The sequence below is a fragment of the Pan troglodytes genome, chromosome 1, assembly GCF_028858775.2.
Source record: "Pan troglodytes isolate AG18354 chromosome 1, NHGRI_mPanTro3-v2.0_pri, whole genome shotgun sequence".
In the NCBI taxonomy this organism is placed as follows: domain Eukaryota; kingdom Metazoa; phylum Chordata; class Mammalia; order Primates; family Hominidae; genus Pan; species Pan troglodytes.
The window spans coordinates 79,685,361-79,697,997 of NC_072398.2; the positions used below are offsets into that span (position 1 = coordinate 79,685,361).

General features: G+C 35.3%; 1 protein-coding gene across 10 annotated transcripts in view; it reads left to right on the forward strand.

Moving 5' to 3' along the window:
- Positions 1-2,557: 2,557 nt before the first annotated feature.
- Positions 2,558-12,637, forward strand: part of CCDC181 (coiled-coil domain containing 181) — a 32,740-nt gene continuing 22,660 nt past the window's right edge. The window contains exons 1-4 of one of the 10 annotated variants that reach the window (XM_009437656.5): positions 2,558-2,826; positions 5,185-5,304; positions 7,794-8,744; positions 10,949-11,095. In XM_009437656.5, coding sequence (XP_009435931.4) covers positions 5,188-5,304; positions 7,794-8,744; positions 10,949-11,095 — 1,215 coding nt within the window. In that variant the 5' untranslated portion in view covers positions 2,558-2,826; positions 5,185-5,187. 10 annotated transcript variants of the gene reach the window in all.

Sequence of the window (12,637 nt, forward strand, 5' to 3'; positions counted from 1 at the left end):
ACTGATCTCTGACAAAGCACACACAAATATAAAGTGAGGAAAAGGACACCCTATTCAACAAATGGTGCTGGGATAATTGGCAAGCAACATGTAGAAAAATGAAACTGGATCCTCATCTCTCACCTTATACAAAAATCAACTCAAGATGGATCAAATACTTAAATCTAAGACCTGAAACCATAAAAATTCTAGAAGATAGCATTGGAAAAACCCTTCTAGACATTGGCTTTGGCAAAGACTTCATGACCAAGAATCTAAAAGCAAACGCAACAAAAACAAAGGTAGGTAGATGGGACTTAATTAAACTAAAAAGCTTCTGCATAGCAAAAGAAATAATCAGCAGAGTAAACAGACAACCCACAGAGTGGGAGAAAATCTTCACAAACTATGCATCTAACTAAGGACTAATATCCACAATCTTCAAGGAACTCAAACAAATCAGCAAGGAAAAAACGAATAATCTCATCAAAAAGTGGGCTAAGGACATGAATAGACAGTTCTCAAAATAAGATATTCAAATGGCCAATAAAGAGATGAAAAAATGCTCAACATCACTAATGATCAGGGAAATGCAAATCAAAACCTCAATACGATACCACCTTACTCCTGCAAGAATGGTCATAAGCAAAAAATAAAAAAAAAAAACAACAGATGTTGGCATGGATGTGGTGAACGGGGAACACTTTTATACTGGTGATGGGAATGTAAACTAGTACAATCACTATGGAAAACAGTGTGGAGATTCTTTAAAGAACTAAAAGTAGATCTACCATTTGATGCAGCAATCCCACTACCGTGTATCTACCCAGAGGAAAAGAAGTCATTATGTGAAAAAGACACTTGCACACGTTTATCGCAGCACAATTCACAATTACAAAAACAAAGAACCAAACCAAATGCCCATCAACCAACGAGTGGATAAAGAAAATGTGGTACATATACATACCATGGAATACTACTCAGTCATACGAAGGAATGAAATTGTGGCATCGTAGCTACCTGGATGGAAATGGAGGTTATTTCATCATTATTCTAAGTGAAGTAACTCAGGAATGGAAAACCAAACATCATATGTTCTCACTTGTAAGTGGGAGCTAAGCTATGAGGATGCAAAGGCGTAAAGATGATACAGTGGACTTTGGGGACTTGGGAGAAAGGGTGGGAGCAGGATGAGGCATAAAAAAACTACATATTGGTTAAGAGGCCCAGGTGGGCGGACTGCCTGAGCTCAGTTGTTGGAGAACAGCTTGGGCAACATGGTGAAAACCCATCTCTACTAAAAAATACAAAAACTTAGCCAGGTGTGGTGGCGTGCCTGTAGTTTCAGCTACTCTGGGGGCTAAGGCACAAGAATCGCTTGAACCCGGGAGATGGAGGTTAAAGTGAGCCCAGATCGTGCCACTTCACTCCAGCCTGGGTGACAGAGCGAGACTCTGTCTCAAAAACAAAACAAACAAACAAAGAAACAAACAAAAAAACTCTACATATTGGGTACAGTGTACACTGCTCAGGTGATGGGTGCACCAAAATCTCAGAAATCACCGCTAAAGAACTTATCCATGTAACCAAACACCACCTGTTCCCCCAAAACCTGATACTTAAAAAAAAAGCTGCTATCACCCATTATTTAAAAAATACAAATTTAGGAGGATGGTCAGAGGAAAAAACTATTAACCTAGGAGTTCTGAAACCTAGGGTCTACTTCCAGCTTTGGTAAGTAACTCTACAACTCTACATCCATTAAAGGAGATTTGACTAAAATTCCTTCAACCTTTAGCAGTGAATAACCTTTTTTGGGAGCGTCTTTTTTCAAGCGCTGAAGCAGTAGCAACATTAGGTCATTACAACTACACCACATCTAGGAAGTGCACTCAATATTACAATTCATTTTAACCTTCCATTTTAAAAGACCTTAAGTCTATAACTTGAAGAATATCTAAAAATTTAATTTTACATTGCCTCTCTTGGAGAAAAGGTGCTCTCCATCACATCAAGTGATAGAAATCCTAATAATAAACAATTTAAAAATAATCCGAACACACTGGATTGTACTGAGGAAATATTTTTACTTCTCCCAGTTCTTATTTATTTCTGGCTGGGAATGGATAGTTGTTAAAATCATCTCAACTTTCACCACAATCTAAATTCATCTTGCTTTGCCTTTATACATAAAGAGAAGCAGAATTTGAGAAAATTCTAGTTGACCATTTTGACGTGCCTCAAAGCTAGAGCAAAAATCCTATTTTCTTTGGCAACTCTCTTGGGTAAAGTTTTGGTTTTGATTAGGAAAAAAAGAAGCTGAGGGTCAAAAATATGGTAACTAATTAGCAATTTGCTTATCTACTAATGAAAACTAAAAACTACTTTTCTACGTTAAATGTGAAGCACATAACATATAGAAATATAGTTTTAGAAGTTGTCCTAAGAAATTCTAAATCTGACGAGAGACAGCTACAAGAGGGAAATTTCACAACCAACACAGCGGCACTTCGCGAGTCTCTATAACGTTAGTGATGCGTGGATTCCTTAGTCGTCCCCTTAGAAACCTCAGCTTCACGGGCCCTTCGCAAGCACCGGGATGGGTGCCGGGAGGGGTCGGTGTTCTGAGGATATTGCATGCGCCTGCGCGGGTTTTTGTCGCTCTCGTAGTTAGAGAGGCCCGGATGGAGGACGCAGAGGCACGCTGTTGCCATGGCAGTGTGGTCCTGGCTGCCGCGGAGGCAGGTGCCGGGGTCTCCTTTGCCTCAACGTGAAGAGCTTAGAAAGAGGAGGAGAGGAGAACTCCCCCGGCCATCTCTGTGATCCCAGCCGCCGCATTTTACACAGGCAGGAGGGATATAGAGGGAGAGAAGGGAAGGACGATGCGGAGATGTTAATGGTGGGATAGAGGGTAAAGGTATAAACGTCTGGTATAGCTGGGAGGGAGGGTAGGTAGTGAGGGAAGAAGCTTTCTGGTGGCGCCTTATCCTCTGGAGTCCGAGGTCCACCGAGTCTGGCACTGGTGGGGAAGTCTGGTAACACCTTGCTTCACTATGTATGAAGGATACTCGTCTGAGGGTAGCTTCGACTAAGTTTTTGTCATATTCTTTCCCCTCTCAAAGTTCTTGAACGTGGAAAGTAATAATTTTGTCCCTGGGAGAAAAAGTCACTCCCGAAATTGTAGCTTCCATGAGGAGGCAATGGTATTCATTTCGTTGGTGGTACCTTGGGATCCTGAATACAGATTAAAATTATCACCTAAAGTCCATAAAATATTTATCATCATACTTTGTGACAGTTTATGATTTTTTAAAAACTTACTTATAGGATCACAGTCTTGGCAGGATACACAGGAATAATGGGCCAGATGGTTTCATGATGTATGGATTAGTTTTTGCTTAAGTACTTACTTTATATTAAAAGGCATTCTCTTTGACATGCTTTCAGTTCTTAGATTTTTAAGCAAGCATATGTTTAAAACGCTGTAAGATGGGACCCAATTATTTAAACTATTTTTGAATATCCTGAATTCTGGAAGAAAGTTATCAAAATTATGTATACATATGGACTTGGTTTAAGACTCCTACTGAAAGATCAGCAGTTCACCTATCCACATGGGATTTACCAGACACTCAGGGAGGAAGGAATTTATTTCCGTCTCTTACTACAGTTCCGTATTAAGAGAGTAGAGCTGGTCTAAGCCGCTTACCTAGATTTTTACTGATGATAAATGTTGAAATTTAAATGTGTGAAACTCACAAGCATAAAGTAGGAAGTGTTAAGTGATTTTGTTTGTATAAGATGTATTTTTGTTCTAGCTTGTTGATTCTGTACCATATGGACAGTACCCTGGAGATGAAGATTAAAAGAATTGAAGGGGTTGAATATCCTGTGACGCATTTGAAAAAGGCTTAAGGGATTTGATAACCAGAGTTTGTAATTTATGTTCTTTGTTTACTTAAGAACCGGCCATGAGGGTTTTTTTTTTTGTTTTTAAGTTACAACAAAAGAATTGCACTTCAGATTTGATGCGACTTAATTTACTTCTCAGAGTTACCTTAACTATGGCTTTTTTTTCCTTTGAATTATGGCATAATAGTATGACTTAAAGACCCCTAACCTGTTAAATTTTTAATTACTGTGCTTTTATTATACAGATTTTATGTTTTCATTTTAAATTTTAGTTTTCATGTGTGTGGGATTCTCTGTAAACAATAAAACATATCTACTAAAGTCTTCAGGCAACCATTTATTTATAAGTTCAGAACTATGTTTATCATAAAATAAGGGAAAGCACTGAAGAGTTCCAAAGAAATAGTCTTATAATATTTATGTAACTCAAACATCTTAAAATAATAAATTTCAAGATCCCTGCTCTGAAAAGAAAACTGATTATTCCAAGGCATTGTGACTGTGAAAAGTACTATTTTTACTGTAAGTATTTCGGATTACAGTGAGTTTTATTCTGTATCATTCATGGTGCCCTTGCTTTTAATTGGTAGGTAGTTAGATATAATAGCTTAAGCAATTTAGCTTGTCTTGCAGTTAGGAAGTGAAACTCACTCTGAAGTGTTGACTTGGTTTCTCCAGATCACTTCAAAATTTGTGCTCAACCTGATTTAGAAATTATTGAAGGGCTTACTTTTGAGTCCTTTAGCAAATCTATTTTGTGTTTTTAGTTTAAAATAAATAAGTATCTGGAAAGAATTATAGTCCAATGAATAGTTTAGAAAAAACAATAATTATCCAGTTGAACAATTAACAGTTATTTTTGAATAATAATTAAGTTGAATAACAGTTATTATTCAGTAATAACTTAGTCTGGCCAAAGGTTTGGGGAGAACAAAGCGAAGCTAATGGCTAAAACAGCTGGTGGATTATTTATTAATTCGGCATACCTAAAGTGTACCAAAAATTAACTTTATCTTAAGAGGGAAAAGGAACCAACATCAATAACTATTTGGGGAACAGGGGGAAGGTGGGAGAGTTTTTAGGAATGTTTACCTATGGAAATGTCTTGCCATTGCAGATCTCTCTTTCATGGTGTATTCAAGTGCATGTTCATTTTGAACATTCTATTTTGTGTTTCTCTGTGTTAATTAGCTTACCTACAGCATTAATCTCCATACTCCATTCCTCCTCTAGAGCGGGCATAACATATACCTTATCTTTTAAAATCTTACAGCATATTTCCTTCACAAACAGAAAATGAATGAAAATAAAGATACTGATTCAAAGAAAAGTGAAGAATACGAAGATGACTTTGAAAAGGACCTGGAGTGGTTAATTAATGAAAATGAAAAAAGTGATGCCAGCATAATAGAGGTATATATTGCCAACAGCATTCATAATAATTATATTACAAAGTGCTTTGCAATTCTTTAAGGTTTTCACATTATTATCTCATCTAAACATCACAAAATTTCTTTGATCTACATTGGGCAAATTACTATTATCCTCATCTTAAAGATAAGAAAAATGAGGCGTAGATTGCTTAAATGTTGTATCCTAAGGCATAGGGCAGGTTAGTGAGAGAACAGTTATTACGCTAGCATTTAATAAACTAAAGTGACCATTATAAAATTATAATTTAAATAATATAAATAAATAGTAAAATCATGATTTATTGCATCGAAAGTAAAAAATACAGTTAATTCCTACTTTCTGTGAACTTGGGTAAAATCATGGGGTTATGCTATTAAAATAAATGAAAAATAAAGCAAATCCTCTAAACACATGACCTTTTAGCTAATATTTAAAACTTTAAGACTGAATTAGCTCTTCTTGGCAATGAATATAGAGAACAAAGTAAAGGGTCAAAGTCTGAGTCACAGGAATACTCCTAGGAAAAGTGGATGCATTAAGCATGGTCATATACTATTTATCAGAGATGAAGAAAGGAACTCCAGGAAAATTAACCAGTTCCTGCATCAAGGTAGGTTATTTCTCTCTCTCTTTACATGTGTATAATGTGTATATGTATTTCTGTAAAACATATATATGTATATATGCATATGTATGTGTGTATATATATGTATATACATAAGTTAGTGTCAATAAGTAGAAAAAGGAATAACACTGGGATATAAATAGGTGACTTTGGAGGGATAATGATCAGAGTTATAGCAGAAGCCAGTTTTAAAGGTGTTAAGGAAAAGACTATGAGGAAATGCAGGTTTTATATTACAGATTTCTTAGTTCCATTTTGCTTTCTTATATAATGGAAAAGACAAATGGAATACACAATGTTTGAAGATGGAAACAGAGTCAAAAGTGAAGATTTTTCTAAGATGGCTTTTAAATGGGAGTTTTATGCATCCTAACAGAAAAATAAGCAGAATGAGTAGAGGCAGATACCCAGAGTGGTAAGGTTGAACCAATTTCTCAAGACTGGAAGGGTGTGAGATCCAAAGCACAGTGTGATAGAATTAGAGAGGTAATAGGGATGATTTATTGTTTTATTTTCTAATTCAACAAGTATTAATGATCACCTATCATATCAGAGGCTGTTCTAGGTGCTAGGGATATATATAGCAGGAATAAAATAAAAGTGCTGTTATGAATCTTACACATTCCAGCGGATGATTATAATAACCTCTTCTTTTGAGGCTTTTGAGAAAAGGGGATGACTGAGCTAGAGACACATAAGAGGGTCAGGGGAAGATTTTTTTGTAAGAAGTGGGTTTTCAAAAGAAAAGAAAAGCTAAAGGAGAGTTGAGAAACAGAGACTATAAGAATGAACCAGAGATCTGCCATCCTCATGATATTGGAAAAATAAAAAAGAATCAACTAGAGAAACAAATAAGGCTAAAATGAACACTTGTGATACAGAGCTCTTAGTTAAATCATAGTTATTTGGCAGTCATTTAAATGGGCCAGGTTTATTTGCTTATTAGACATCTGACTATCAGACAAGATGACCTTCACTATCACACAGGATGACCTATGAGCAAATGAAGGAGGAAAGTGATTTTAAGGGGTTGAAGAGAGAAGCATGTAGTAGCTCCCATAGAACTGCTTTAGGAGGGAGAGAACTTTGACAAAGAGAAAAAAATATATATATATAAAATATTTATATACATTTATATATTATATCATATTTTTTATATATATAAGCTTTTAGTTAGATACAGCAGAAGTGGAGTTTTGTGCTGCACTGATACTGGTTTATGGTTCATGTGGAATTAACTTTTTTTAATTTAAGGCCAAGTTATCTGATGGTGGTTAGCATGGTTTTCTGAAATCTCTTGAGTATAGTTGAAGAAGGGAAATCCGATCTAGAGGTAAAAATTGACCTGGAATTTAGATAGGTCCTGCAGATTATAGTGATAATAATAGTCTGAAAAGATTAAAAGAACCTCAAGTTATTAGGACCTGACCAAATAATTCATCCTTGAAATGGTCTGGGGAGAAAGCTGTTTGATTAAAGAATGCAAATATTACAAGGAGGAAAGATTTTTGAACATTGTTTTTCTGAAAATGTAAAGAGAGGAAAATTTTATAAGGGAAGGAATATTAATATTGTTATTTGTAGTTACCTTTTGATACATTAGCATAAAAATGTTTAAAAATCAATGTAGCACTTAGCTACATCAAATTCAAATTTAAAGTTGAATTTTTCCTGCATTGCTGTCACATTATTTCCCTTGGATACTCATAAGTATGAATTAGAATGTTATGAGCAAATTATGAGCAATAAACACTTAAATTTTCCCATTCATAAAATAAATTACATGAACAGGAAAAATCCCATTTTGTATGTCTACTTATAAATGAAGAATCTCAATTTTGACTGAAAAATATCTTGTTTTTAGATGGCTTGTGAGAAGGAAGAGAATATTAACCAAGACTTAAAAGAGAATGAGACAGTAATGGAGCACACCAAACGACATTCTGATCCTGACAAATCTTTGCAGGATGAGGTCTCACCAAGAAGAAATGACATCATTTCTGTACCAGGTATTCAACCTTTGGATCCCATATCAGATTCAGATAGTGAAAACTCTTTCCAGGAATCCAAACTAGAAAGCCAGAAAGACTTGGAGGAGGAAGAGGATGAGGAAGTAAGGAGATATATTATGGAGAAAATTGTACAAGCTAACAAGCTTCTACAGAATCAAGAACCGGTGAATGATAAAAGGGAGCGAAAACTTAAGTTCAAGGACCAGTTAGTTGATTTGGAAGTTCCTCCACTAGAAGACACTACTACTTCTAAAAATTATTTTGAAAACGAAAGGAATATGTTTGGGAAACTGTCACAATTATGTATTTCCAATGATTTTGGACAAGAAGATGTACTCCTGTCACTTACTAATGGAAGCTGTGAAGAAAACAAGGATAGGACAATACTGGTAGAGAGAGATGGAAAATTTGAACTTCTGAATTTACAAGACATTGCCAGTCAGGGGTTTTTGCCTCCCATTAATAATGCAAATAGTACAGAAAATGACCCTCAGCAGTTGTTACCCAGATCTTCCAACTCCTCTGTCAGTGGCACCAAGAAAGAAGATTCTACAGCAAAGATTCATGCTGTCACTCACTCATCAACAGGAGAGCCGCTGGCTTATATCGCTCAGCCACCACTCAACCGCAAGACTTGTCCAAGCTCTGCTGTCAACTCAGATCGAAGTAAAGGGAATGGGAAATCTAATCACAGGACACAGTCTGCACATATCTCACCAGTGACTTCAACATACTGTCTTTCCCCTCGACAGAAAGAACTACAAAAACAACTAGAACAAAAGAGAGAAAAACTGAAAAGAGAGGTGAGAACCTAAGTGGGCATTATATTAAAAGTAGAGTATGTTTTACTGTTTTATAAATGCAATGGGAATTAAAACAGTTGTTCAAACCATTGGAGACTTTTTTTGATTGCTTTATTTATCTATTGTTAGATTGATTAAGTGTTAAGAATGTGCATTTATGGAATGAACACAGTGATGACTTTGGTCCTTGTAAGGATCACAAAGAATAGTAGACTGATCTGTGTTAGCGGAGATCTCAGTGATGACTTCATCTGATCCTTTCATTTTAAAGGTGAGACTCATGAGACGTTAAGTGACTGCTGAAAGTAATCTTGATATGATAGGTAAAAATAAAATGTCAGATGGAAAAATGAAGGCATAAAGTGTAGAGGTTTAGGAGGCAACAGGAAGACTTGGACTATAATTCTTTTATTTGCATGTGTTTCATGTTATGTTCTATGCTTACAATTCTTTTATTTCCAGGACTTTAGTTTCAGATTAAGAATATAGGCTAATATTCTTAATGAAATGTCTCCAAAATGCCATATAGAATCCCAAATTAATTTTTTTTGTTTTTCATATTTGTTCTTATGTGAAACTCTATGTATCTTATAATTGAAAATTCCAGGACTTAAACTGGTGAGTTTTCTCAGAATTACTTATGTCAGTGCTCCAATTCTTTGTTTTACTGGAAACCTAATGGTATTAAGCTGAGCCATACAAAATGTCTAATTCTAAATACAAAGCTCAGCAGATAATACATGAGAAGTGACCTTACAGATCATTTTGCAGATAAGAAAACCTTAGAAAGTTTAAATAACTTTACCAAGGTATATCTGTACTTGTTAGTAGCAAACTGGAATAAAAATTTCCAGTTCTCTGGCACCCTTGAGAAATGGTGTGTTATCTACTTTATATGGGAAATTATCAGGGAAATATCTGGCATTTAAATCAGGAATTGGCATTAGCAAAAAAAAAAAAAAAAGTGAAACATGACTTCGTAAGAACGTGTAACCTCTAGCACACTCAGATAAGAACCTAAAAGGGTGCAAGCTTATAGAGCTTCGTTCACTTGGTCACTAATAGCTCTAATAGTCAAACTAAGTTTACTTGATTCAGGTATAAAAACACTTGAAAGTATAGGAATTTGGTGACAGTACAAAATAATTTTTTGAGAATGACATCTATATGTTTGCTATACACAAATGTGTAGGTATGTGTGTATATTTTTACAGAAGTTATACAGGTGATTTTATATAGTTGTCACTGCCTTTTTATTAATGAACTGATGTTAGTCTTTAACTGGTGTGAAGGATGGATAATTCTGTTTTCATTTGGATTCTCTTTTCTGAATGTCACACACTCTTTGTTCTGAAATACAGTTTTATTGTATCCTATAACTAAGTTGGCTCAAGGCATGGTCTTCAAGTACTAAGGCTTTTAACATGTTTTAGTTGGTTTCAGGGGAAGGCTTTGCTTTTTTATGCCCATATTTTCTGGGTTGGGCTGCTATACTCTGTCTTTCTAACCTAAGTGCATCATTTCAGTGTTCTCTTTGGCAACTCCGTTATCAGTGCTTTGGCTGATAGCTTCTGTGTAATATACCTGAATGTTCCCCTTGGAAAGATAATCATCGTTTGTCATACTGTATTCATGCAAGGCATCCAAAGTCCTTTGTGTGAAATGGAAATGTATAAATAATGTAAAATTTAATTCTTAATAAATTCATTTATATTTCCTATAATACAGGGTACTTTAGGGCTCAGAAAATAGTATATAGATATTCTCAAATATATTTTATGCTGTTTGGTAGAATTTTCCTTTCCTCCCTTCCTTCTGTTCAATCAAAAGGAATTAGAAAGTCTTGCTATATTGTCAAAATGTAAGGAAAACACTTAGAATTCCATTATTTGAAGAAAATTTTACTATGAACTTGTTAAATTAGCCCAGCTAATTTTTGTATTTTGGGTAGAGATGGGTTTTCACCACGTTGGCCAGTCTGGTCTCGAACTCCTGACCTCAAGTGATCTGCCTGCCTCGGCCCCCCAGAGTGCTGGGATTACAGGCATGAGCCACCGTGTCTGGCCTAGAAGGACCAATTTTCTGATGGAAAGTTTTAGGGTCAGGGAATCCTAATTTCAGATCTCAAAATATATCTCTCTACTCTGATAACTCATACAATTTTATTAATCTTCCATTAATGTCTTTTCATATTCTTTTACTAGGAAGAGCGACGAAAAATAGAAGAAGAGAAAGAAAAAAAGAGAGAGAATGACACAGTATTTAAAGCGTGGTTGCAAAAGAAAAGAGAGCAGGTCTTAGAAATGAGGAGAATTCAGCGAGCAAAGGAAATTGAAGACATGAACAGTAGAGTAAGTAAAACTTCTCTGAAAAATAAGTTCATACAGATATGAAAGCTGAACTTATTTATAGAAGGGAGTCTGGATATCAGACTAACAGCCTATGGAAGAAGTAGAAAAGTTGTTCAAGAACTACCCTTGCAAAAGATGCAACATGCAGATAACTACAATTAGGTTCTAAGAGGTCTTGTGAAAATAAAATGATTCCTATTTTGTTCAGACTTTGATGGAACAGAAAACAGAAAACTATCAATTCGTTTTTTCAAGGTGTAACTTTGTTATTCAAACAGGGCAAAGATACACACACACCCCCCCACAAAACCCTAGAGACTGGTCTCACTTAAGACTAGACGTATAGAAATATTATGTAAATCTTTAGCAAATTAAAGACACCAAATTATTTAATTTAAAAGAATTAAAAAAACTAAAACAGAAAATACAGAGAAAATTTAAAAATCATCCATATCCTTACTAAAAAAAGATATATATGTAAAGTAAAGTCGAAAGTATAATAATAATAAAATTTAAAAAAAAAGAAAAAAAGAAAATTTAACCCTAAGCTCCTCCAGGCTCATCTCCAGTGATAACCACTTTTAACAGCGTGGTGCAAATCCTTTTATATCTTATTTATATTTATATATTTACATGTCAAAAGTATTATTCAGTTTTTTTTCACTTCATCATGGAACTCTTTCTAAGCCATTACATTTAAATCTCTCTTTTTCAAATAGCTGCGTGGTATTACAGTGTTAATTTATTAAGCCATTCTTCATTTGTAGATATTTAGGTTGGTTCCAATGTTGCATTAGTTAACAGTGCTATAGTGAAGAGGTACATTCTATGGGAACATCAGTAATCTGTAGGAGAAGTTCTTCAGAGGTGAATTTATAATGTTTGAAGGCTTAGAGTGAAATGTTTGGTTAAAGATGCAAAAGTAACCTCCCAAAAGATAATATGAATTTATAGTTCCTCCAACAGTGTGTGAGAGTAAATGTTATACCTGTTCCTCCAACGGTGTGTGAGAGTGAATGACTAACACTGTATGTGGGTTATCATCTTATTTTTCCTTCAAATTAATAATATACATGCTTGTATATGAGCATGTGTGAGAAATAATAAGAGATAGATATAGGTCTCTACCCCTAGTTTTTGGCACACAGCTCCTAAAACCTTTTTAATTTCTTGAGTGATGGGGGTTCTACATGTATCTCTTGTTCTAATAACTGAGCTTTTATCCTGGCTTCTGACAAACAGCTGCTAATTCCTTGGAACTTCTTAGGTGATAGGACTCTCTTTGTTCTAATAAGATGACTCTTGGTGGGCTCCTGGTTAGGTGCTGGCTGCCAGAAAGACTAAGCCATGATTAGAAGCCCGGAACTTTCAGTTCTAACTCCTTTCTTCTAGGAAGGGGGAAGGGGCTAGAGATTGAGTTAATAATCTCAATAACTATGTGATGAAGCCTTTATAAAAATCCCCAAGCTGCAGGGTTCAGAGAGCTTCTAGGGTATGGGAAATGTGGTGTTGGGGGGGTGGTGTGCCCCCAAGAGGGCATGG